The sequence below is a fragment of the Squalius cephalus genome (assembly GCF_949319135.1).
Source record: "Squalius cephalus genome assembly, chromosome: 22".
NCBI classification, from domain to species: Eukaryota; Metazoa; Chordata; class Actinopteri; order Cypriniformes; family Leuciscidae; genus Squalius; species Squalius cephalus.
The window spans coordinates 7,214,243-7,240,820 of NC_137143.1; the positions used below are offsets into that span (position 1 = coordinate 7,214,243).

Here is a 26,578-nt window from a genome sequence, read left to right on the forward strand (position 1 = left end):
CACTGTCCTACAGAGTTTAGCTTCAACCCTAATCAAACACACCTGAACAAGCTAATCAAGGTCCTCAGGATTACTAGAAAGTTACAGGCAGGTGATTTTTTCAGGGTTGGAGCTAAACTCTATAGGACAGTGGCCCTCCAGGACCGAAGTTGCCCATCCCTGGTATATAGTATAAACTAATAGTGTAAATTAATGTGTTGATTACCACAAAGGGTCAAAGCTGTGGAATTCAACTTCCAGTTGTCTGCTTTAATGAATCATTAGCTAATGATTTGCAAAGATATCATTATATCATGACTTTACTTGTTGAGGCACATGACTATTAACTCATTATTAATTAATATGCAATTTTGGTTTTGCCATGCACTCTAAGCATGGATTTCAATTTACAACCGGGATTCCACTGTATGGCACATCCAGTGTCTTCTTGTTCACGGCACAGGAACATGCCTGGCTGAAGCTTGAGGTCTAGGATTCAAAAGTACCAGTTATAATCAGTGATGCTGTCTACACTGTGTGTGGCGTGATTCCCCAAAGTAAACTTATATAACATAATAATATCTTTGCAAATCATTAGCTAATCATTAATTAAAGCAGACAACCGGAAGTTGAATTCCACAGCTAATTAACACATTCATTTACAGTATTAGATAATACTGTGTTGTTAAGGAATAAGACATGATGACACATTTAATTAATAGCAATTCATATATTACATTAATCAGATAGAATCTTTATAGTCATTAATGAATGGTTTAGTTCTCCATGAACCATACATTAACTCATGATTATCTGTGCTTTAATGATTATTATACCATGGTCTGGGTGAATACACAATTCTGATTGGCTGCAGGGTGTCCATTAAAAAGTGATAATGTACACCTAGGAAAGGCGTCCCGTCAATTTGCCTGATGACAGTTCTAAATGATTGCGCTGGCTCAAACTCACTGATCAACTGCTGCGGTCGGGTCGCTGTGGCCACGTTGCTTGGCAACGCCTGTATACGGGAGATATTAAATAGTGCGCTCGACTTAATAAACAAAAACCCTCACGATTTTTACTCTAAAACACATTAAATTATTATTAATTGATTAAATATTTCTTTCTTTCGTAAGTGACCATGGTATAAGCGGGATAATGCCCTTCGAGGTGTCCATTAACAGAAATTAATTTCTGTTAATGGACACCTCGTCGGGCATTATCCCTTACTTAGTGCATCCGTATTGTAAAGTGTCATCAAAACTTTATTTTGATGGTCCCCTTTAGACATTCTGTTAAGTAATGATGCACTTACATGTCAACTAACTCTGTTATTTCTAACTGAGGTCCAGGAACCCTCGGCTGAGTTCTGCAAGGAGATGCTAGGGCTATTGGAAAATTTAAGAAAAATCCCACAAATTTTACAAAATATCTGCTAACACTTTATTGTGAAAATCCCCCAACAGTCATTCTACTGTACTGACTATAAGTAACTTTTCAAGTAAATGTCAACTTACTCTGCTAACCCCTAACAGTCTACTAATACTCTAATGAGAGTTAGTTGACATATAGTTGTAAAGTTACATAGTTAAAATTTCTAAAGAAGACTTCATCAAAATAAAATCTAACTAAATGTTACAAAACATAATCTTAAGTATAATCAAATATGCTTAACACAACATGTTTTAACATATTTACCAAATTTTATATTAATTCTGCGTTCTGAAGACTGGTTGGAAATAATGATGATTAATTGTGATTATAATTTTATTGTATAAACATTATTATTTTACAAGTCTCAAAAATTAAAAAAAATTAAATCTTCATGTAGTTTTGTAAAAATGTATTTATAATATATTTATTTATTATTTGTTTATTCTACTCTTTTTACTCTTTTTAAGGAGCGTTCCTCATTTGTTTTAGCTTCGGAAGAATATAAATGGTAATTACTTTATCACACTTACTATTTTTCCTCAAACGGGTCTATATTCAAAGCTGCCTTTATATTTAAAGTCCCCATGAAATCTATGAATATGTTAGTCTATAGGTAGTGTGTTTCAAAACTTAGGGCCCTATTTTAACGATCTAAGCGCATGATCTAAAACACACGGCTCAAGTGCACTTAGAGCGTGTCCGAATCCACTTTTGCTAGTATAACAACGGGAAAAATGGTCGGCGCGCACGGCACATGGTCTAAAAGGGTTGTCCCTATTCTCTTAATGAGTAATGGGTGTGTTTTGGGATTTACGTGCGTTAAACCAATCAGAGTCTCATCTCCCATTCCCTTTAAATGCCAGTTGCGCAAAAAAAAAAAAAAAAATAGAAATAAAAAAGAAGCAGCATAATCTCACCCCTAAACATAAACATTACTGGGGCATAAGCAGATTCTACGAAAACGAATGAATGAAATAATATGAATTCATACGTATTTGCAACTCGCTAAAATGTAAAGTAGTTATGAACTGCAATTAGAGTGTGCTGAAAAGGTGTTGCTCACAAGGGATCATCATATTTGGGGATCATCATCATCATCATCAACTTTGGGGATCATCATCATCATCATACTTTTTTGATTTTACTTGACATCAAAAAGTTTAAAACCCCTGCTGGTAGATGCTGTAGCTACACCATATAGCTTCAAAAGCATCTTGGGAGAAAGTATTTTAATGTAAAACATTAAGCACTTCACCTTTAAAATCCGGATTTCTACTCTTGTAATCAACTTCAATGAATTCTGTAAGGCACTGCCAGTGCTGTTGGAGCTGTAATCCGTTAAATAAAAAATTCGAACTCTATAGTTTCCAGCTCATTATTACAGTCACATGATGCCACCATGAGCCAAATTTCACATAACAACCATAATTAATCCCACGAGTGGAGACATTAACAGAGAGAGGCTGGTTTGACAGGCTTCTCAACACTTTCTTTTGTGTTTTTTCTTTAATTTCATGCTTTCATTTATTGTCACCATATTTCAGAATAGGAAATTACTAAGAACGCCCAAATTTAAAATTCAGGAAATGTGTTAAGTGTTTCCAACTGGGCATTATTATTTGATGAAATATATAAAAACCTGTACAGGGTAGCTTATCTTTACAGAAGAAGTTGTTTTGCAACTTCAATATCATGATCAAATTATTAGCAGATTGAGAAGGCCCAGATGAGGACGTGTCTGCTAATTACAGTTTGGCTTTTAGCCTCATGGATATAATTGACAATTTTTTTTGTTTCTGTGGTTGTCAACAGAGTAAATGCCAAAGCAAACACATCAATCTCCCAGATTCTTGTGTTTTCCCTGCTTGTTCCAGCTGCCGAGACCAAATAAACTGCAAACAGCTGTTTCTCACATCTCATTAATGATTTAAAAGCCTCCCAGTAACCGCTGTGCTAATCACCTGTAAATACGGTCCAGTGAACTCAGCGGGTCTCTAATAAAACTGCAACACCTTGGCACAGTCTTCATTCTGGTGATAATAGAGCTGTGCTGGTTTTAACACACACATACATGAGGAGACACTCAGGCACTACTGTTTGATTTCCAGCTCTGAGTTTGCCACACACACACACCTCTACTTTGTGCCAGACAAGACCACCCCAGATACCAGTAATTACATATTCTCCCTGAATAGAACAAATGGAAACTGCTCAAACAAATCTATATGAGGCCCAGACCCCTAATATCAACTCAACTACTTCAACAAATTAAACTTGGGGTCCCAGTATTAAGCTTTACAGGAATATAGTTTTTTATATAAAATACGAATATATTTTGGCATTTGAAATGGTGAATGATTCATGTAATCATAATCATTTGACGTGAGTCATTTGAATTATATTGGGCTTATTTTCCCTCCAAAAATAGAGCAGTGGTTTAACGCCGCCATCTTGTGGCTACAATAAGAACTCACCACAACGTTCGTCATGTGCTATACTTGTGCGTTCAACAAACATCTTGCACTATATATAGCACTAAAGCTTCAAATACCCTTCAGTACATCCAGAATATACTTTGATAATTGCTAAAGGATTTTAATTGTTTGCGATGTAGCTACCATATTGATCTAGTGTACTGAACATGTTGTAGCCTGAGCTGTCACAATGGAACTTAACTTTAAAAAGCCTGTAACAGGGTTTTCACTTAAATTAAATCATTCAAAACAGTTTCGAAACAGAACAATACTTAAAACAGCAAGCAAATGTATTAAATGTGTCATTAAAATATCACTGTCTTGGCCAACAAATAGGCTCATTTGTCATTATTTATTTTGCTGATACTCCACTGATAATTTCAAAGCAGCTTAACAGTGATAATAGGATATTAAAGTTACAGAGATTGTTTTGGCTTCAGCAGCTCTAGAATAAAGTTATTGTCCAGCTAAAGTTAGTTTTGATCGATTCACTTCCGTTGCAAAGAACATTAGTAGGCCTATTAACTTACCGCACAACAACAGTGCCTGGTGGCTCGAGAACACAAACCTTGAAATAGGTTCCAATGTGCAAGCGTTGAATAATTATAAAAAATAATAGGCTAATAATAAAAAAGAATCTCCGCGCAACCATTGCAAATAATAACAAGCAGTTCAAAACTATTTTGTAAATAAAACTATTTAACAATTATTTTAACATTTTACACTTGTATTTAATATTTTCATTTCCACAAGATAGCCTACTTCATACAGCAATTACAACTTTTTAACTTCAATGATGCGTTTCGTTTGTGCTTGAAAATTACTCTTAGGCTACTACCATTAATTGGGCTTGCTATTTTCCTTTTTAGGTTTATTTTAAGCAGAAAGTAGCCTGTGTGTATTCTGCAAATGTATTTGTTGCTAGTGTAATTGTTTAGTAGCTGTTTACTTTGTGAACTTTTGGGGACGTTTATTGCAAAACAATCCCGCACCCTGTTGAGGCTTTTTATTACTTTAACATAAATAGTCAGTATGTTACTACCTTGAAAGCGATAAGGATGTTTGTTTTGATATTTGACGATTGCGGATCTCTGCTCTCGTGGAGTCAGCGTAGCTCGCAGCGCCCCCTGTTGGTGAGAATCATCACTACACGATTGATCCTATAAACCAGCAGGCTGCTGTGTGTTGGTCTGGCTGTTTTGCAATGTATTAATGTTTCATGTGGCAACTTTGAAACATTAATGGTCGATTTCACAGACAAGGCTTAAGACTAGTCCCATACTAAAATGCATGTTTGAGCTTTTTTAACTGAAAGCAACTAGGACATTTCTTAAAATATGTCAGTGTCATTGTTTTGTCTGAAGATGCACACCAGTAAAGGCATGTTTGTAAAAACTACTTGAACTAAAGCCTAATCCTGGCTTTATCTAAGACCTGTCTGTGAAACCAGGCCAAAGACACATTGTAATAAATGCAGTCAAAGCAGAAAATACTCTGTGTCAAACACATTAAGAGTACATCCAGAGATTGTTTCATTTTTAATCTTAATACATTTATGAGAGCAATATACAATATGAACATCAAATACTAGGGGACATATCAGGTCACAGCTTTGGGGGTCCTGTTATTCTCCAGCCTTCCGTTTTTCCAACCTTGGTGAGCATAGCCACAGTTCCCAGACCAAAACACGCTGCCGTACCTGTGACAGCACTGTGTGCTAAACATTAAAAACACCAGCAAAACCATGTTAGATTATTCTGTCTCAAAAAAGGAAAATATTAAAAAAAGCATGTGAATCCTCCTGTACTTACTCCGTGCCCCGAGGAAAATGCCCGAAGCACATCCACCAATGAAATAGTTAGTTGGGGCCTCAGGTGCATCTCTAGCCTGTGCACTTAGACAAGTGGCCATTCCAAAGATGGCACCCATGGCAGCTGAAAGGGTAGCAAACAGGAAATTAATTATTACAGCAAGTGTGTGTGTGTCATCTAATACACCCAATCTAAACTGAAAACATTCTATTAATGTATCTACTGTTCTGACAGCGTACAATTGTATATGTAACTATTCGTTGATGGATAAAAAGTTCACAAGAACAGCATTTATTCAAAACAGAAATCTTTTCTAACAACATATCTTTACTATCACTTTTGATCAATTTAACACATTATTGCTGAATAAAAGTTTTAATTTCTTTATAACATTTTTTGCTGAGGCCAAACTTTTGAACGGTAGTGTATATTGTTACAAAATACTTCTTTTTTTAAAATAAATGCTGTTTTTTTTTTCTTTTTTTTTTTTTATTAAATCAAAGAATCCTGGAAAAAGAAAAATTAAGCAGCACAACTGTGTCCAACATGATTTCTGAAGGATCATGTGACACTGAAGACTGGAGTAATGACTACATGTGTGTTAAATATGTTAAAGTATATTCAAATAGAAAAACAATATTTGAAATTATAATAATATTTCACAATATTACTGTTTTTTCTGTATTTTTTTAAGAGACTTAACGTATTTAAAAACATTAAAAATAGTAATGTTTCCAAACTTTTGACCGGTACTGTATAAATACATCTGCATTTAAGTAATGAGAATGGGGAGGTAGGTAGGTAACTGCTATGAACCACTACACTCATTTGAATAATTTCGATATAATTGAAGGAAATGTCTCTGTTGTTAACACTTCTGCTCGGCACACAGTGTGCATGAATCGGAGCACAGCTTATTTGTGTCTTACCCATGGTGGCAGTGGCTGATGTTGCTCTGGTCAAAGCCTCGACAGCTGTTTCAGGCTGATAAGCAACAATGTGGTAGGCAGAACCCACCAGCCCTGCAGAACAACAACAGTTTTAAAGGACGTTAGGTTTTGTGTTATAAAGCAGGCCATAGTGACCATCTCGATATCCACTTTACTAGTCATTTTGAGAGCCATAAAAAAAAAAAAAAATCGTTTGTATGAAACAAATAAATAACTGTCAGAAAAATATGAATATGAGCAAATAGTGCGCTTGTATTCACTACTGGACTAACGAGTGTACATGCTAACAGCTTAGCCTTTATGGCGCATTACCAATGCACAGGTTTAAAACTACGCTCAAAGGGTCCTTTAGAAACCCTACAGAGCAGACGTCCATCAGACTAACCCATGGCTGTGGCTACTTTCGTGGTGATCCATGTTTTGGAAACGCAGTCTTTGCCCTCTTCTAGATCCCAGTAGCCCATTTCTGTCTCTGCATCAAGGACACACTGAGATATCGCGAGAGTTTCTTCTCAGCCTCTTCTTCTAGCGCTGTTACGATGTGGTCTAGTTCAAGAAGTGTTTCTTTGCCTCCCCCGTCGGCGTGGTGTGGAACTGCAACACCTTGCTGGTTTATTTATTTACTGTACTTGACAGAAAGCATGTTATGCATAAAAACTACAGACAGTACCTGAGAAACTTCAAGTTCAATTTACTGGCTTTATTTTGCGATTCGGTTGTAACAACTTATAAAACAAACAGGAGAAAATCAGCTATACCTGAAAAATGTATTTGTCACCCTCCAAAAACAACTAAAATATACACTATAATCTGCATACATATAGTTTTATATCTCAGATCTAGATGTGATAAAAATGAACGATATCGCATTGCCATCATTAAATCTTGAAAAGCTAATTAAATAAATCATAGCATCTTGTTGGGCTAAGGTTTTTATTATCTTTAAAGTCACAATTGGGGTATAACTACGTAATTTATGTAAACATCGCTTTAAATAATCGGAACCACAGACTGTATTTTACTCATAAATCCAAGACTAACGACTCATGTCAGAGACTTGCTGGTTTATTTGATGAGGTAAGTGTTGGTGGGAAATCACTGATAGTAATTATTTACGTATTTTAATCACTGGTACACTCATATAAATATCTAATAAATTGAGGTTTTACCTAATTAGCCTAAGTATATTTTAAAACATGAGTTATGAGCACATTACAAAAGTAATTTAAAAAGAAAACAAAGTGTCAGTCTTGACATAATATTGTAATAAATGCACAGTCCCAAAAGATAACCAGTCCGCTTATTTAGTTCCTCGCAGGGAAAGTGCAGTTTGTAATCATTGTTGGCTCTTCTGTTCTGCTACTCTGATTGGCTAGAGGCTGTAAAATCATTTCCGGGTCAGCAGCTACAGGTTGCTATGAAGTTGGTGGAGATGACACGTCAGCTGCCTGGAAAAACAAAAACACAAACTGCAATGCCTGCTTATATAGGACAATGTTATAAATCTCTGCGCTGCATTTAACTGCGCATTGCCGATTGCAACTGTGTTACAGACGCGACGATTTCCTGAAGACACGCACGGCGCTGCGCTGCTTATGCATCACGCATGCTGAGATTGAGAGATAGTTCAGCTTCATTCAATCTGGATCTGGACCCGTCCGAGACCCGCAGAAGATGATCAGCCCGGCAGCGTGGCGTTCTCGTGGATGAGAGCGGAGACCGGACCGGTGCTTTTGTCTTCCGCATCCCGAGCAGCAGCAGCACGTCCAGGGACATGTCGTCCCCGTCGCCGGTGCAGATCCGAGAGGCGAACGCGCACCTGGCCGCGCTGCACAGGCGGGTCTCCGAGCTGGAGCACAGGCTGGAGGAGGCGGAGAACACCGTGCGGGAGCAGGCGGAGAGTCTCATCCGCAAAGACGAGCAACTGAGAGCGGCCACGCAACAAATCACGGAGGCCAAGGACAAGTAGGGGAACACACAATCGTGTTGTATTGTAGACGCAGAATAGTTTTTTTTATTATTATTATTTGACACGAAAACCATGCATTTGTAAAAATCAGTTTGTGCTAAATCAAAAAGCTCCATCAAAGCTGCTTTAAGGGTATTTAGTTTTTTCGTATGTAGCAGCCAGGCATGTGACGGTATCATATTTTCATGTTTCGATAATTGCTGAAGCTTTTATCACGGTATACGGTATTATCACGGTATTTAAAGTTGTCAAGTCAAATTCATTTATATAGCGCTTTTAACAATGTAGATTGTTTCAAAGCAGCTTTACAGAGATAAACGTATAATTTAAGGTAACAGAGATTGTTTTGGCTTTATAGCGGTTCTTTAATAAAGTTATTTTACAGCTAAAGTTAGTTTTGATTGATTCGCTTCCGTCGCAACGATCATTTGTTATTAAATTAGGGGCTGCTAAGACGACACCATTCTCTCTACACAGACTTTAAACGTGAACCTGTGAGAAACGCTGATGGCGTTCACATGCGCATTAAGAATTGGTTCTATAGTTATGTGCGTAGGTTTGTAATTCCCTACAAACCAAGCCTAAACAAAGTACTAGTCTTTCCTTATACATTTTGATACAGAATTTTATTTTATTTTATCACTTCGGGGTAGGTACGCGAAACGAATTTCCCGAAAACGCTTGTAAAGTGTAAATAAAGTGTTGTAATACTATAGCAGGTTTAATAACTTTTTTCTTATAGCAAAAATAACTGAACATTTAAATACAATAAAGAAATTGTATGAATGTAAACAAATGTTTGAAATAGATTCAAGTGCAAAAGAATTATTAAGAACAATAGGTAGGCGGACACTACAAAAAGGTCTCATTAGGTAATGCATTAACTAACATAAACGACGAGCAATAGCTACATTGGTTACAGAAGTTATTACTTTTTGTTAATGTTAGTTAAAAAAAATACAGGGTTTGTTCATGTTAGCTCAGGTCCATTAGGTCTTACCCTCGAGTTGTTTCAAACCTGTATGAATTTCCTGAAGACAAAGGAAGATATTTTGAAGAATGTTGGTAACCAGACAGTTGATGGACCCCATTGACTTCCATAGTAGGAAAACAAATACCATCAACTGTTTGGTTACCAACATTCTTCAAAATATACTTTTGTGTTCGGCAGAAGAAAGAAATGTATACAGGTTTGAAACAACTTGAGGGTGAGTAAATGATGACAGAATTATCATTATGAAGTGACTGACGAATCGGACAAGCGTTGTAGTCCTTACATAGCAACTTGTATTTTTAAAACACAGTACACTTTCATATTTTCTATTTGCGGTTTCACTGTGATGTGAACAAGACATGAAAATATTTTCAAGTAATATTAACCAAAGACCGTAATTAAATTGACAACTGCTTCTCAAAAAAATAAAAATAAAAAATGAACAATTTCCTGAAAGTAATTAGCTGTTGGCCTACAAATTGACGTTATGGCTGAACAGCACTATCCCGATTGGTGCAGTTAGTTGCATGCAAATTGCATCCAACAGATTTAATTAATAGGATGATTTGCTGACTGAAAATGCTATCTTTATTTTTCATGTAGAGAGATTTTCTTCCTCCACGAGAAACTTTGTCAATCAGAGGAGTCCATCCATAAACTCAACCAAACGATTAAGGAAAAAGATTCTCTAATTGGACAGTTACAACACCGATGTCAGCTGCTGGACAACATTTGCAAAAACCGTCCTTTGCTGGACAGCATGCTGTCCCAGATGGCCGAGGCAGAGAGAATGGGGCCTGTCAGAGATTTGGGGAAGCCCACGACCAACAGCTCTCTCACAGACGGAGAGTCCAACTGCAGTCCCAGCCGCCTCTCCAACCACAAAGACTTCTCACTCAGCGAGGACGACTCTGACGATCAGGAATTAGACGGGGTCGTGTTCGGGACCACTGTATGAGAGCCTCGGTTACACTGGTCCTCGTCTCAGGTTTAGCAGCCTGTGTGTTTTGATGGTTACAGTTGATTCAGTGTCTGGTCATCATTTGATAAAATAGCCATTGTATCGTAATACAGGTTACTGCATTGTGAATGGGATTCCACTGTAAAGAAAGAATGCCTGGTCAATTCTGGCTGAATAGTGATACAAGTATGCCTCCTATCATTTTGATTTGTCCCTTGGACCAGTTTTAATTAGGGTCGGTTTAATACGGAGTCCCGCATAAAAAACAACAACATGCATATCGTTGACACAAATGAAGAATTCTTACGTCAGCACATTTTACCTCGTTTTAAGTAAATTGTGCGCGCTATATAATAATTGGTTCCCTCGATTTACTAAATTGTGTCTACATTGTTATAATTTGCTTCCTTGTTTTTGTTACATCAATTCAAAGCAAGGGAACAAATTAGTTCAACATGGCCACGATTTACTAAAACGAGAATGAATTCCACAGTTTTCAATAGGCTACCTAGTTGTTTTCTTTGAGTTGTTAAAGGAGAACTCCGGTCAATTTTAACATTGAGCTCATTTTTTTGTACATTTGGAGTGCTGTCAATACAGAGAACAACGACAAAAATCGGTGTTGCCTACACCGAGTTATCCTCTTTTTAAAATTTGCACCCTGTTGACTTCAATGGGGCAAGTTTTAAACCTGCTTTTAGCCTCTTAACATCCTTGATGTGTCATTACAAGTGCACAGGTCATGTGAGTGATTCCTTCGGAGTGAACGCGGGTCAATCTGACTGCAGTAGATGTGAAAGATATGAATAAAAATGATGTTTATTCAGACAGCGCACATACCTGTATTTACATCCTGTTTTCGGTCGAAGTCCATAGTAATCGATTGTCGAGTTCACGCGCGTGATCATAGGTACTAAACCAATGCGCGTGAACTCGACAATCGATTACTATGGACTTCGACCAAAAACAGGATGTAAATACAGGTATGTGCGCTGGCTGAATTATTATCATTTTTATTCTCTTTAATTCTCTTTTATTCTCTTAACATCAAGGATGTTAAGAGGCTAAAAGCAGGTTTAAAACTTGCCCCATTGAAATCAACAGGGTGCAAATTTTAAAAAGAGGATAACACGGTGTAGGCAACACCGATTTTTGTCGTTGTTCTCTGTACTGACAGCACTCCAAATTTACAAAAAAATGAGCTCAATGTTAAAATTGACCGGAGTTCTCATTTAACTTGTTTTTCCTTCCCTTTTTAGGTGCAAATTTTCATATACTGTGATATTTTGCTCAACTATTTATACCTGGATTTATTAGGTCACGCTAATATCAGAGTAGAACGTTTTTTGTTTTTAATTTACGTACAAATTACTTGAAATTTCCTGTTACATGCAGTTCATCTGCAGTTTTATTTTTTTAAAAGGGTATCCTGTTTTTGATATTGCTCCATTTGTGGATATCACCTAGATGTAATATGCTGTTTTGTTGGAGGCTCTCAGTGAACAATTTCATCAGTCACTGACGATGTACAGATGGTGGATTCTGGTATAGGTTAGATTTGCTGTCATGTTCAAGATAGTTGATTCAACGTGTTCGTAGAGCCTTAGTAGTTGAATTTAGGCCCTGTTTACACCTGGTATTAAGATGCGTTTTGATGACGCTAAATACAGGTGGAAACGGGGTCTTAAACATTTTGAGCTTATCCACTTTCGACCACTCTCAGCATTTCTGTTTTTAACACACACTCGCAGCGTTCGGCGTGATCTTGCGGCTGTCAAAGCAGAAATGAAAGCTGCTGCTCTCCATGTTTTTCCGTCATCTCTGGGCGTGATTATATGTAAATTGCGCAAGCTTATTTTTGTCCATTAGATCGAAAGATCTGAAAATCCATGTACATTTACCCGCCCATAATCCCTCCCCTCGAAGAAATCAGGACAGAAGTGGTTGAAAGTGGAAAAAAGAGATTAAAACACCAGGTGTAAACGGGAATGAGTCTCCCTCATCTACTTGTGATCCGATCGACCAAAGCGCATCTTCATACAGGTGTAAACGGAGCCTTAGATTCAGAGTCATCGGTTGTATGCCATGCATTGTTTACAAGTAGACCTAGTTTTACATTATAAATTTGCCCCTTGGCCACAAATTCACATTGAATTACAATGCAATATTTGCATAACTATGCTGGAAAGCAAACTTAAAGGAATAGTTCACCCAGTATTTTATGTTTTGTCATCATTTACTCACCTTCATGTCACGAGAAGTTCTTCTTCTGCAGGACACAAAATATATTTAGCAGAATGTTGGAGTTGAGTGAACAAAAAATAGCCGTCTTTTGTGTCCTACAGATTTGGAATAGAGTGAATTTTCAATGTTTCATTACATTTTTCTCTACATATGAAGTAAAAGATTTCCTAAAAGAAGCATTGGTTGCCTGTTTTAATGGAATTATTTATTCAGAAAAATTATAATTTTATTCCTGAGTGCTAAATATCTAAATTGTGAGCTTGTATATATTAAAAGGGTTTAAATATCTTAAATTTTAGGTTGGGTGAACTGTCCCTTTAACTTCCTTTTTTACACTTGCACGTCAAATTTGTTTTTGTACAATGATAGTTTACAATAAGTTTTGTTAACATTAGTTAATTCAAATGCATCATGGACTTACAGCATGTATTAATATGTTGTTATATAAATATATTACTGTTAATTATTAGTTCATTTTAATTATAGAAATTGTTAAAAATATATACAATTTGGAAGAAGTAACAGTAACATTAATAAATCCTGTAAAAGTATTGATCATTATTTCATGTTAGCTGCTGCATAGACAAATGCTGCTTGCTGAAAAACTGAAAATGTTTTCCTCCAATGAAGTGAGTGGTGGTTATTTCATATTTAAAGATATGTGTTACAGGATTGAACCATCAGTTTTTGAGAGACCCTTCCACCATTGTGATGGTGAGCAAAGTGCTGAAGTGACGGTGTGACATCGCCATAGTGGTGCTCACTGTAATTTAAAGCGTTATATATATAATTAAGTGATCTTTGCAGTGAAGTTGTCTCTGAGAGCCTCTCTTAATAAAACAGCTAGCTCTTAAAAGAGTGCGCCACCACATAAACGGAGCAATTCCAAGCAAGCTAGAGCTGTTGCTTACACAATTACAGGTTTATGTTTGAGAAAGTGTAAAAGCAATTGCTTTCATGGTTGAATATCTTCTGTAATCTTTTACAACTGTCCGTACATTTGCTATTATTTCAGCTAATGCATATAGACCTTTCTCCAAATGAATTGAGTTATTCTTGAACATTTAATTTGGCCTTGCAAAATGAAATCTATGCAAGCCTGTTACATTTTGCCATATTTATTCAGTCAATCTGTGGAAAGCCAGATGGAGGGGAGCCACATATAGTAGTGAATGAGTGTACTGATGATGGGGCATTATTCATGTACAGCGTGTCATTTGTCCTGTTACGATGTGATGGTTACACAATATTTTCATGTTCGTTCTAAGAGTTACATGTGGTACTGGACTACAGCATGGTAATTTTACATATTGGGGCATGTCATATTTGTCTTGTTAGTGCCCTGTACAGAAGTGTGTTTGCTAACATTTTTCTCAGAAGTAAAACAGTGCCTAAAAGACTCATGGTTACTTGTTAAATGGGATTATTTATTCTGAAAAATTCTAATAAATTATTTTGTTATTCTTGAGTGCTAAATATCTAAATTGTGTACTTACTCGGAAATACGGTATATACAGGAAATACAAATATTAAATGAATAAATTCAGGAAAATTGGAATACAAATTCATCTTTATTGAATATTTAATTTTACACTTTTTTTTTTATATATACATGACATTTTTCCCCATTGATAGGAGAAATAAAGTTGTCAGTAATTGTGTTGCATTAAAAGTGCTTCTGTTGCACTGCACAAATACAGGCTCAGTGAAAAGACTTCATAATGCATCTTTGACAGGGTCAGTGGGGCAACAGCACCTTCCCTCTACCAATGCAGTTGTGAAAACCCTTGGTCCCGTCCGGGCCGACAGGCTGGCGCACAACCAGCAGACCCGAAGACCTCACAATCTGATCGGGTGACAGCAAGCTTCCCACCTCAGGCTGAATGACCTGGGCGGCATTTTTCCGTCTCTGGACCCACGGGCTGCCAGTGAACCCCGTGTCATCCGGAGAGAGCTCGTCCGAGCCCTTGCCGAAGGAGGACGTCCCGGCTCCAGTGGGCGTGCTGCTGAACGGATGTGTGGCCAGAGGAGAGGTCACGTGACTGCAAGGGAAAAGCTTGCGAGGCAGGAGGGGGCTTCCTACGGGACTGCCAAGAGGATTCCTGTAAGGGTCCGAGCGGAAAGAGGATATCTGCGGGATGGCGAGGGGACTGCCGTAGAGGGCCTGAGGGCGGGACACCCTGCGGTTGGGTCGGGGTGAGGCGGGGGCAAAATCGGACTCTGAAGAGCTGCAAACAGCCGAATCCTCCAAAGAGTAAAGGGACCGCCTGGCTTTTCTGGTGGGCTTTTTTAAGCTGTCGTTGTCAATACCTTCTTCTGACTCTTCCTCCACTAGGTTTTGGCTCCATCCCGGCTTACGAGTCCCACGGCTGCCCAAGAGGACCACACAAACGCCCCTTCCTCCCTGTTGCTGCTCTTCTGTCCTCAGGGTGTCGTACGCCTTGCGCGCGCCCTCTAGATACTCGTACTCCACCACAACACACACTTTGCGCCCCAGTTCCAGGTGTTTCTTTGTGTAGCGTTTCAACTCTGCAGGGATCTCTTTTCCTGGGCGCAGAATGCGAAGAGATGAAATGGTGCCGTAGGGGGAAAACATCCGCATTGCGGCTTCCATGATGCCTAGCTGCTCCCCACCCGGTGACCCATTTAACTCATCCTTGACTGGGCCGACACCGTCCAGGAAGTTCCAGGCCAGAAGCAGCTTGCTAGTGGGAATGCACAGGAGCCAATCGGGCACTGGAGTGCGTCGTCGCACCTTGGTTCCCATCTCATTGACCTCCAGCTGCGGAGAGGTTCTTGAAGCAGCCAGTGTGGTGCGCCAGTCACGCGTCAGATCTCGAATCTGTGACGAGACATTGAAAAGAACATTTCCCGATGACGACACTTCTACTCGGATCGGGGTGTGGGTTTTTTGATCTCACCTTTTTGAAAGATGTCAGCAGCTTCAGACTAACGTAACCCATCTTGTTTCTTTGGACATGTTTAAGCAGGAAAGCATCTTCTGATAGATTCTCATCTGATAGGTAGTTCTCGAGCTGGGCTGCAATTTTTTGTGTCAGATCGTCGTTCGGAGGAATCCAGAGTTCACCCTCACAGAATTCCTCTTCAAAAACATCAATCAGTTCAGTCGAACTCCTGAAAAACAGTTATTTCTTTATTGAAATGGATTTGGAATTAGCCATTAGAAAAACACTTCAAATTGGATCATTCCTGGGATTCGGTAATATTTCAATGGATTTTTAAATACTTCACATCATTAGGCACATATCAGGCCTCCAACAAATCAAATTTTCCCACCACAGGCATTAAAGCCCTTTTATTATTTTCAGGTTTTTTTTCTTTTATAAACAACTTTTATTCTAAACCCTGTAACGGACAAAATGGAATTGGTTTAAAAAGGATTTTACACAAATAAAAACGTTCTACCTACTGCTCGTGTCCCTCTAAACAATTTAATAACTACAAAAGTAACATTTATGATAATTTTCCCATTTTTGTGGGACTGAAGTTAAATAAAATAAAAAAGTCTGTGGTGCATGTCATTTTTGTAAAAATTGTTTTGCATTTAGATGTTTAATTAAAACCACAATTTTATTGTGTTAGTCATTAACATGTCAGGTGGTATAATAAATGCCTTCATTTTTTATCGTCTTCCCTATTTTTTCCCCAAAAGAATTGTTGAGAATAGTGTGACGGGATTGAAGACTGTAACAGGTCTGAAGAGGGACATTGACTTCACTTTTAAATACTTTTAATTTGGTCTCCCTCTCATATTGTGCCCTTCTTTCTGCTGCTGATGTGACTGCCATTTCTGACATAGGATGCTTGTCAAAGTTGGGCATTACCTCAAATATTCTATTTATAACAAAATTATTTTGACATATTGAAACCATGTCTATTTTAAATATTAATTAATTAGACGCTTACCCAGCACACCTGCAGGTAATAGATGGGTGCAAAGGAGAAAAGACCAAAAAATTTAAATCAAGAACAAAAGAAAGTCCCGCACACTATCAGTACTTGCAAAAGTATCAACAAAAATGGACCTTCGGCAGCAATGAAAAAAGTACATTGTATATACTTATGGATTAAAAAAAAAAAATTGAAGAAAAAAACCAAACATTTTTTTAAAGTCTTCATTTTATGTGATGGGGTTTAGTTAAGTTTGACAATACCCTCCCCCCTGACTAATACGCCTCAAAAATATGAATAAAAAGTAGGATACTACTTTATCTCCTGCACCACTGTTAAAGAGACCTGAATGATGTCATTTCTGGTGAATGATGTCACATATGGGTGGAGCTTAAATTATTATAGGCAGAGAATTGTTGGTATGAAGTATTGAGTTTAAAACTAAGGGACATAACTCTAGTCTTATATATATATATATATATATATATATATTGCACAAGAAAGTAAATAAATACCTACAATACTGCCAAATTATAGACACTGTACACATTTTGTTAAATATTTTCTAAGTAGAAAAACAAATTCAGTGAAGTGCCTTAGGAGCATGACAAAATGCTTAGTGTATGATAGAAATAAGACAATTGTGATAAAATCATTTAAGCGCAATTTCAGTCCAGAATATTGTGAAGAGTTCTTAACGTTTCATTTTGGTGAACCACTGAAATATTACCAAATTACCCAGAAATGACCCAACTCATCAATTATCTAACAAGTGTCTTACCCGTCCAAACTATCATTTAGCAGCCCATCATCAGTGAATGAGAAGTGTCCCTTTGACTGCTGAGTGTCCTCACAGTGGAAGATGTCAGTAAAACCAGGCGAGGACATGCTGTTGACAAAGGCTGAAATGTACTAAACATTTAAAAACATACATAATTAAACATCAGTTGTTAAACTGCGTTGTAAACAGCCTACCTGTCTGCTTCCTCGTTTCCCGCCACACATCTCCTGAAAACAGGTGATCCCTTTTTAGAATACTAATTTAAACGTCCATACGTCACAATTGAAAAAAGATGTCTATTGGGCGACGTCGTGCTTGTTCTGTAGGCTATAAGCAAATCACAAATAAATCCTCGGGAAGAAATTAAAAACATTTTTTTTTTAAAAGACATTTGTCAATCCTCCAGTCTTTTAAAGAAAGACATATATATATATATATATATATATATATATATATATATATATATATTTTTTTTTTTATTTTTTTTTTTTTTTTGGTGATAATCATGAACATTCGGAAAAGGTTACTTGATATTAAATAGGCTAATGAACATGCGCACTGAACGCAAAGCATAAATAATTCTGCCTGATATTTTTCTCGTAGACCCTGCCAATACTTATTTACACTTAATCTCTCTTAATTACTCAATTACACGCAGCCTCTGTTCCCGAGACTTTACTAATGGGTGTGTTAGTTACTTAGCGAACCACGGACTTTTGGAGACCCTGTAGACGTTATGCAAACCCACCATGGACCCGACTGGTGTGTGTACTGTGAGGGGTGAGGTGTCAAGATTAAGTGTAAAGTGTATTCCAAATGAAAAGGTGCCACGGGGGATCCGTGAGACGGTAGAAGCCTACGTGCAGGAGTCAGGACTACTGCCAACCCCCTTACTCGGCTTCCTGTATATTACAACTGTTAAACATCCCCGGACAAGTTATTCCTCCTCACTTATGTGGCATTCTTCAAAGAGCACGATGGAGGTAGTCTGAAGTCCTGCTAATTAACTAACACGATTCACAGCCAATAAACACACTCAGGATAATGTGGGCTCAACCATATTATAATTACAGTAACGGTTGCTTTTGTAAACGTGCGACCGGAATTTGCCAAATGACGATCACCGAATAAAAACATTTTCGCGTTTTCTGAACGATAGATCAGATCAAAAAAGAGTAAATCCAAGAAGCTTACTTAAATGTATAAGGGTGAATCTTCAGTTATAGGGATATTTTTGAATATTTGAAGAAGAACAAAAAATAATGGAATGAAGATGAGAACATGGCCTTGATCAGTCTCCGAATGGGTAAATATAGATATCATGTGTGAAGGAATCATTTTGTATAATAGTAAATGGTGAGTGGTGGCAATGGGATTTCTCACTTTCTGGAGAAAAAAAATTGATAAGCCTTGGGCTTGCTATAGTTGAACAATGTGGATTTACTTTTAAATTGTAATATGTGCTGGACGGTGATGCATCAGCCAATGTATAGGAAATACATAGAAACAATTGCTAATTTAGTTGTTATAGCACGGACTGTCAAATATTAAAAGTTGGCCTATACCTGGGATACACTTTTACAGAATATATAAATACATTTTAGTATAATTATATTAAAATGTATTTAAACATTCTGTAAAAGTTTATCCAGGTATCAATTATGTACAATACTAAATAAACTATTGTATTTACATTTTTATTTTGACAATTTAGAACATGTCAGACAAAGCAAAATAGGCCAACCAGTAAAATAGATTCATCTGAAAGGTTAAAATATGATATTCTATATAGAGGCATGTGAATGTTTACGTATTTAATTGCCCATATTTTAATTGAAGATATGTCATAATAGCTTTCGATTCCACTCGATTTCACTCAACTAACCTAAAGGTTTTCATAAAAGCAAAGATGTCTGAAATCTAATTCATGGAAATACTTAATATTAACCCCATTAATTGCAATAATTATTCAATTTAAAAATAATAACACTAGTAGCAGCATCTTACCCCAACCCATCACAATGCAACAATCTTACACTTAGTAACATTTATGATTTCACTGTCACTTTTGCCTTTACAGAGTGGTCACCTGATGCTTTTCAATTCCACGGTAACAGAATCTAGCAAATCTAACATTTTAAAACTCTTAAAAATTAGGCATAAACAATCTATTTTAAAACTAGAATGATTTAAAGCATTTTTTATTTAACTTTAAAATCACCCTAGAGGACAGACAAGTAACGCAAGAATGTACCCGTTTATGAGATTTAATATTACAATTAATTTGTAGTGACATATCATAACCAGTAGGGGACACTCGTTGATAGAAGATCATTCTGCTGAAGGACTGATTGCTGAAATGCTTGGCTTGAACCAGTAGCACTCTTTATCATATTTAAGATTATAGCATTTCTTTACTGTTAATTCCAATTTATGTCATGCAAAAGTACAGTTATTAAGTGACATTGTGATAACTTCGGCTACATCAGTTTATGATCATCTAACAGCAGATGGCGCATTAGAACAGTTAATTGATTCAATCCAGTTATTGAGTTATTGATTGATTTGAAAAATCCCTTGAGATTCATTAGAAGCACAGGAATGCACTTCAACGTACAAGCCATAACTGAAAGTGTTGCTGCAGCAGGGACATGCACGTAATGTGCTGATGATATTATGACAGTCATATTATTATGACCCTGAAGGCATGTCTATCGAGGAATGGAAATCGATCAAACTATGAAGTGCAAGATGTTGACCCCAGTGTTTATGCAGTCCGGCGGCGGGTTTCGTAACTCGAGCACAACAAGGTCCCATGATAACATCAACAGCTCTGATCCTGTGACTGTACCGTCTATAATTAGCCGGTGGAACTGGAACAGCTTGGGTAATGAAAGTTCCAGGTAAGAAGGAGACAGAAACTCAACTACATAGAGCCAGTTCAGACGACTTGCGTTTTGCAAAACAAAACAATGTCTCCTGCAAAGATAGCCCGAATAAACAACGCCGTCGATTTTAATGCATCATTTTCGTCTCTAACTGTGCACAGGATGCCAGGAGTCACGAGTCATCATCATAGGCCTATATAAGGGATTTTCGACAAACCAGCTCGTGCAATTTCAGGACGTGGCAAAATGTTATAGATTCAATAAACATATGATACAATGACTATTCTTTTCCCACATATGTAATATAGGCTACTTGCAATTCAAAAATGAAATTCTGGCTTCGTTACGTTCTGTAGCCTACATGATGCAAAGGTTTCAGATATAACTGCAACATGCACATCGAAAGCAACTGGGAAACTCCATCATTTCCATAAGGAAATTCCATCGGTCTCAGTCAGTACAAACAAATTGAAAGCTGCTAGGTTCGTGTTGTATTGGTAGTTTGGGGAGATGTTCCGCGAATCAGCCCACGTGGGGTGAAAGCAGGAGTTTCCCCCACGACCAATAGTTGCGCGAGCGCAAGACGCTTGTGGAACATTTCTAACCAATCAGAAAGACGAGCGTTTTGCTAAGCCGCGCCCAACTCGAAAGCGGTATATATGCGTGCGTTTCGCTCGAAGTCGGCAGAAACTAATTCGGAGACACAGCGAAGCGAGCAAAGGAATACTACAACTCCAAGTGATAGGCTATCTGGATTATACTTTTGGACAGCACACTTTGACTGGATTTTACGATCTCCTGGAGACTTGTGGATTACTATTATTTGAAGCAAAATGACCCTGGAAGAACTCGTTGGATGCAACATAACTGATAAAAAGTAAGTTATTTATTGCATGCATGAATATCAACTGCGAATCTCAATATGTGTTTTTTCTCTATATAGAGAACTATCCGACTGTCGCTTACCATAGTCGCATTTTTTTTACAGAATGGACACAGCGAGCCAAGCATTGGAAGAGCTGCTGGTAGCAGCACAGAGACAAGACTGTCTAACAGTCGGCGTTTACGAGTCTGCAAAACTAATGAATGTGTAAGTATATATATTTATGCCTGACTTTGCATATTAGACTGATGTTGCTATATTGCGTTATCGCCACAAACAGGAGTCTAATTGCATTTGATTTGATTTACAGAGACCCAGATTGTGTCGTACTGTGCGTTCTGGCCACCGATGAGGAGGACCAGGACGATATTGCGCTGCAGATTCACTTCACGCTCATTCAGGCGTTCTGCTGCGACAACGACATCAACATCCTGCGCGTGTCTGGTCTGAGGCGCCTCGCGCAGGTGCTCGACGAGCCAGCCGCCGTGGACAACAGCGAGCCGAGAGACTTCCACTGCATCCTAGTCACTGTAAGTACACTTTTATTCGCACACTGCTTAGCGAAGGCAAATCATTTCGAATCTTAATATCACATGACGTTGACTTACGTTGCATTTTATGCTTTTTCACAGAACTCTCAATGCCAACCACTCAAATGCCAGGCGTTGAAGGACGTGGGCAACTACTGTGAAGAGAGCCGTTGCAAAAACCAATGGATTCCTTATCTGTCCCTGCAAGAACGTTGAACGAGTCGCGATGCTATTGCTGCAAGGAAAGGATGAAAGGGTCATTCTCTGCGAATGAAAGCAAATGGGCTCTGCACTAGCCGCCGTTGACTGCTCTGCTGCGTCATGTGAAGGGGCTGTGAGAGAGAAAGCGGAGCTCATGGAACTGTGCGCTCGGTACATGATTCCCCCCTGCCCCTCCAGCTTGTCGTGTCCTCCGTGGGAAAAGGAAAAAGTGGTCGTTTTGGTAGCGGAGGAACAAGTTGTGGGAAAATGAACTGTGAAAGCCTGCCTGTCGGCACAAGCTGTACTGGAGAACTTGCACGCAGGCGGCGTGGGCGCGCGCGCGCCCCCGGCTTCATATGTGCAATGGGTTGGAAAGAGATGAGTGTACGTCACTATCGCTGACTGCGGGACGAACATTTTGAAATGTTGAGTGAATCATCTGTGTATTAGCCGGACACGATTAACTGCAGTAGCATTTATGTCAAGCTACAAATGGACTGCAATCGCTTAGACTGCACTGAGAAGGACCGTGTTTGTGGAACAACATGAATAATGCTGAGTTGCATACATGCATACATACTATGAATTGTTGTTGGTTAAGTTATTGCCAGTAATTTAAACAGAGTAATATATGCATTGCTTCTCTTGTCAAATGCAACATTGTTTCAATAAATTATTGTTTGAGACTTACTCCTCTGTCTGATGTTTTGCTTTGGGGGGTTTAGGGGTGGTAGACAATTCAATAGATTTCTTATAGGGGCACTAGTATATAATTGTAAATGGGCCATGCAGATACACTTACCTTGGTCAATGTTTAAAATAACAAAGAATTTCCTGGTTAACTTCCTTGCAAATCCCAGTGTCTTCCCAAAATTAGCCTGGACTGTACAGCAAGGAGTGGGAGGGATTGGCCACACTGAGGTGTGAATGCATTCAGTGGAAATGTTAGGAAAGAACAAGAGCCCTAAGTGACGTGCAAACAAATCGCACAGTTTGCCAAAGGATAGTCTTTGTATCCTCTTGTCCTGGAATCAACGTCATATCCTTACTGACACAGTTAATTACAACACTGCGCTGACAGGAATGCAGACATATGAGATATTTATGCCGAGTTCCGTCTGCTTTCACAAGCTCCACTCCTCTATAAAGAGACTGCACAGGGCTTAGATAACCTCCAGAAAATAATCTATAAAAGCACTTTTCAGTAAGTCATTACGTAGAGGTTATCACACTGGTTACACTTCTCTTATTATTTCTGGAACAACCTACAATAGTTGTGTAGCAGAGAACTTGTTACAGTACACAGCTGCCTTTTGCTATGTTTAACGGGCCTCACAACAGAAGGGGCCTCCGCTTGCACTCGAAAAAGAGCCCTGTCTCCTGTTATCACAGAAATGGATGGGGGCTAGGGGCAAAAATGCCACCAAAATTCAAGATATATGGGTCAAAAATGTCCTTGTTTGATCTCTTGTTTTTAATATTTATTACAGGCCATAGAGTGCCATTGATTGCAAATGTGATAGCCTATTGATTTCATACAACAGTTCAATAAACAATAAGTTAATGTTAGGTGACTCATTTTAGTCTTAGAACATTGTCTGTTCTTGCACTATTACCAACAAAAATATTTCCATACAAATCCAGAGCCGTCTCTGAGCAACACAGAGATGTTTCGTTACTAAATGAATTTCGTTGTGTGTTTTTAACAAATCGTTTGACTGAATTATGGGGGCCTGCAACTGCTTCTTTGAAACGGGCCTCCGAATTGCAAAGGCCGCCTCACATATTACAGCAGCATCCTGGGATCGTGTCTTCCTCAAGGGCACAAAATGCTAGTTCATGCTTTATCCTTTGACGGCTTGAATCTAAAAGGTCTGGGTTACTAGTGCGTAGCATTAAGTTACCACCACCACCACCTTTCTGTAAAACTCTGGCACACACTTCTTTGTGAGCTTTGTTTTTCCAGCTCAGTTGCTGTTCAGGTCAATGTTGTGAACTCTGAGAGGTGAAGAACATACATGCTAACACCTGCTGATAAAACAAACAGTGCATCCTATGAGAGATTCATCCAACAAAACACCTTCGTCCTGCTGTTCATTTGATGATATGATGTCTATATGATGTATTATGGTTATTCAGAATCACACGCACGTTGTTGTGATATCCTTTTTGTGCTCTCATATTGGGCATAAATGCTAATAGCAACAAATGCACTAGTAGGCTGTTGTACAGTCAATGTAAAAATTAACTCGATATTAAAGATAGATTTATCAAGGGATAATAATAGAATTGAAGAATCAGAGTTTCCAGAATTAGTCTCCTTTGAGATGAAAGGCATCAAGTATTTTTCTCGGGCATTCCCTGAGAGATTGTGCGTCTGACGTAAGCCGTCGCTGATTACGCAGTGGAACCCCGGAAACGTCATTGACCATTTAAGGGCAAATCTGAAAACGCCAAGCATGTTGAGTCTTATCAAACACTAGAGCGAAATATAAAGATTCTAGTTTAAAGTATCACAATATTCGTGTTTGTTTGGATAGGGCATCTCCTAACTGCTCGCCGGGCGAGTCGTGCCCAGCTTCTGCCGTCGGTATGTGAGGAATGCGGAAATAGTGGCTCTGTTTGCACAGAAGTGCCGCGTGAGTGCATTAGCTGTTTCCCACAAGGTGCGAGAATGAATCAGGGTGTTTTTCTTTTTTAATCTTATCGTGATCACGGGAAAGAGTCCAGAATAATTGGAAACAGTCATTTCAATATGACATTGCTCCAAAACGGATGGATGGCAATTTAGTTTATTGTCATTGCACTCCAGCGATTATTTCTCAGGAAAGGTTATTTTTGTAAATAGGTTTTTTTATAGACACTTGGATATAAAAAGCTTCTGAACAAAACATGCACCTCATTGAATGTTGTCACAATGGGAACCTGACGCTGGTTTGAGGAGCAATAGGCTACTTTTCTGAAATATGAAATACAATAGGCTATGACATTGTTTTTAAACGTACATCTTCCTCAACTCATTTTTGTGTTTGACATGATCAGCAATCATTTAAAGCAAGTATACATCAATTCATAGGCTATAGCAAACATGGAACAGGTTTTAATTCAAATTATAACATAAAACCCATGTCTTCTTGCCTCAGTTGTGACCATACAGGTCCTATCAAATCAAACAAAAAGTTTCAATTGGTCGGCAAGGCAAATTACAGATAATACATGTATACACACTGTACAAAATAAAAAGATAAACAATGAATAAAATCAATGCAAATTGCAATGACCGTAAAAGATACATTGATATGCACAGAAATACGTTTGTGTTTCTAAATCACAAGCTCAAAACTCATCTCAAAACTCCTTTTATAAAAAGCATGACCAAGGCAGAAGTAATACACCTACACAAACTGACTCGAAATAGAAAGACAGGGAAACCAGTTTTCAGTTTTTTTAAAGCACATATAGGCAGAAACTCGGCGGGCCCCTGCTGAATTTTCCCTTCCCATAAAGCCTTGATCTGTGCGCGCTGTAATGACTCTGTGCCACCCAGTCTGTTTCTGTTTGACTCTGGTCTCCGAGGTCGTCAGGTACATTCAGGCTGGCAGCAGCGCTTCTTTCCACTCACACCCAAAGACGTGAAGGCCAAGTTTATGGCCCATCCTGCAGAGCAGACCAAATGAAATAGACAATAAAATCATAGCTTGTGAATGCTCTCATTTTCATTGCACTGTAAGAGTCTTTAATCAGCATTTTATCTCGCCACTATAAACACATTGCTCACGCTTAATTAAAACTGCCAACTATAGGTTCCAGCAGATGTTGACAGTCTTTTAAGAGAGAGGGGCTCTTAGGCTCGCCAGCGTACAAGGAGCAAGAATATTGCTCAAAGCTCTCAGGAAATTATTGTCTTAAGATCAATGACAAATAAGTGTGTCCAATATGACCATTTAACAGTGTAATTTTTAGTCTAACATTGAGACCAGTCTAACATTGCACACAGTTATGAGGGTTTACACGGATCCTTTGTGTGATTTTATTTGAAGTTTTATGGTTTTGCATTTGCATTTTGCATTATAACAAAATGGCTTTATGCAATGGCATGACATATTTTCATATGATTTATATATATATATATATATATAAAATATATTTACTTAGTCCCCCCCTCCCCAAAAAAAGTGCATCTTAAAGGGATAGTTCACCAAAAAATGAAAATATTTTCATACTTTACTCATGTTGTTCCAGTCCTGTAAGAATTTCTTTCTTCTTTTGAACACAATATATTATATATTTTAAGATAAGAATGTTGGTATTTAAACAGTTGACGGTAGCCATTGACTTCCATTGTATTTTTTTCCCTGTGGATGTCAATGTCTACCGCCAACTGTTTAAATACCAACATTCTTTAAAATATCTTCTTTTGTGTTCAGAAGAAGAAAGAAACTCATACAGATTTGGAACAACTTGAGTTGAACATTGTATTCCTCTTCATTTCAAGTTCAGAACAGTTAATTCACCTTCCACCTTCACATCTTTAAAAGTCACTAAAAGTTTAAAATTAAAGTGAAAA

The 26,578-nt window shown here is 38.1% G+C and overlaps 4 protein-coding genes across 6 annotated transcripts; 2 read left to right on the top strand and 2 right to left on the bottom strand.

The window, feature by feature from the left end:
• Positions 1–5,406: 5,406 nt before the first annotated feature.
• Positions 5,407–7,336, bottom strand: ndufa11 (NADH:ubiquinone oxidoreductase subunit A11). Its single transcript, XM_079858113.1, has 4 exons — positions 7,034–7,336; positions 6,628–6,720; positions 5,699–5,821; positions 5,407–5,604 (listed from the first exon to the last, which is right to left on the bottom strand). The coding sequence occupies exons 1-4, from the start codon at positions 7,110–7,112 to the stop codon at positions 5,492–5,494; spliced, it is 408 nt and encodes a 135-aa protein (XP_079714239.1). The 5' UTR covers positions 7,113–7,336; the 3' UTR covers positions 5,407–5,491.
• A 707-nt stretch (positions 7,337–8,043) lies between these two features.
• On the top strand, positions 8,044–11,913 carry vmac (vimentin type intermediate filament associated coiled-coil protein; the record flags this gene model as incomplete). Of its 2 annotated transcripts, XR_013819765.1 has the most annotated exons (3): positions 8,044–8,613; positions 10,215–11,097; positions 11,798–11,913. XR_013819765.1 is itself a non-coding variant. In XM_079858112.1 (2 exons), the coding sequence occupies 2 exons, from the start codon at positions 8,423–8,425 to the stop codon at positions 10,567–10,569; spliced, it is 546 nt and encodes a 181-aa protein (XP_079714238.1). In that variant the 3' UTR covers positions 10,570–11,913. The 2 variants fall into 2 exon arrangements, 1 of the variants encoding a protein (XP_079714238.1); XM_079858112.1 differs by having other exon boundaries at positions 8,423–8,613; positions 10,215–11,913.
• Positions 11,914–14,447: 2,534 nt separating this feature from the next.
• larp6b (La ribonucleoprotein 6, translational regulator b) lies at positions 14,448–17,866 on the bottom strand. Of its 2 annotated transcripts, none has more exons than XM_079858115.1 (4): positions 17,704–17,866; positions 17,510–17,617; positions 15,738–15,951; positions 14,448–15,658 (listed from the first exon to the last, which is right to left on the bottom strand). In XM_079858115.1, the coding sequence occupies exons 2-4, from the start codon at positions 17,614–17,616 to the stop codon at positions 14,555–14,557; spliced, it is 1,425 nt and encodes a 474-aa protein (XP_079714241.1). In that variant the 5' UTR covers position 17,617; positions 17,704–17,866; the 3' UTR covers positions 14,448–14,554. The 2 variants fall into 2 exon arrangements, with proteins under 2 accessions (XP_079714241.1, XP_079714240.1); XM_079858114.1 differs by having other exon boundaries at positions 17,510–17,630.
• A 2,210-nt stretch (positions 17,867–20,076) lies between these two features.
• Positions 20,077–22,701, top strand: gadd45ba (growth arrest and DNA-damage-inducible, beta a). Its single transcript, XM_079858116.1, has 4 exons — positions 20,077–21,274; positions 21,386–21,487; positions 21,591–21,810; positions 21,913–22,701. The coding sequence occupies exons 1-4, from the start codon at positions 21,231–21,233 to the stop codon at positions 22,024–22,026; spliced, it is 480 nt and encodes a 159-aa protein (XP_079714242.1). The 5' UTR covers positions 20,077–21,230; the 3' UTR covers positions 22,027–22,701.
• Positions 22,702–26,578: the final 3,877 nt, after the last annotated feature.

What these genes read in the sequence shown, in the direction of transcription:
- ndufa11 (XM_079858113.1), bottom strand. Translation starts at nt 7,112, where the DNA reads ATGGGCTACTGGGATCTAGAAGAGGGCAAAGACTGCGTTTCCAAAACA. An exon ending in GAAAGTAGCCACAGCCATGG is followed by an intron (nt 6,721 to 7,033) that starts GTTAGTCTGATG and finishes GTTGTTCTGCAG; the next exon opens with GGCTGGTGGGTTCTGCCTAC. An exon ending in ATCAGCCACTGCCACCATGG is followed by an intron (nt 5,822 to 6,627) that starts GTAAGACACAAA and finishes CTACCCTTTCAG; the next exon opens with CTGCCATGGGTGCCATCTTT.
- larp6b (XM_079858115.1), bottom strand. Translation starts at nt 17,616, where the DNA reads ATGTCCTCGCCTGGTTTTACTGACATCTTCCACTGTGAGGACACTCAG. An exon ending in CTAAATGATAGTTTGGACGG is followed by an intron (nt 15,952 to 17,509) that starts GTAAGACACTTG and finishes ACTGTTTTTCAG; the next exon opens with GAGTTCGACTGAACTGATTG. An exon ending in TGCTGACATCTTTCAAAAAG is followed by an intron (nt 15,659 to 15,737) that starts GTGAGATCAAAA and finishes GTCTCGTCACAG; the next exon opens with ATTCGAGATCTGACGCGTGA.
- gadd45ba (XM_079858116.1), top strand. Translation starts at nt 21,231, where the DNA reads ATGACCCTGGAAGAACTCGTTGGATGCAACATAACTGATAAAAA. An exon ending in TGCAACATAACTGATAAAAA is followed by an intron (nt 21,275 to 21,385) that starts GTAAGTTATTTA and finishes TTTTTTTTACAG; the next exon opens with AATGGACACAGCGAGCCAAG. An exon ending in TCCACTGCATCCTAGTCACT is followed by an intron (nt 21,811 to 21,912) that starts GTAAGTACACTT and finishes GCTTTTTCACAG; the next exon opens with AACTCTCAATGCCAACCACT.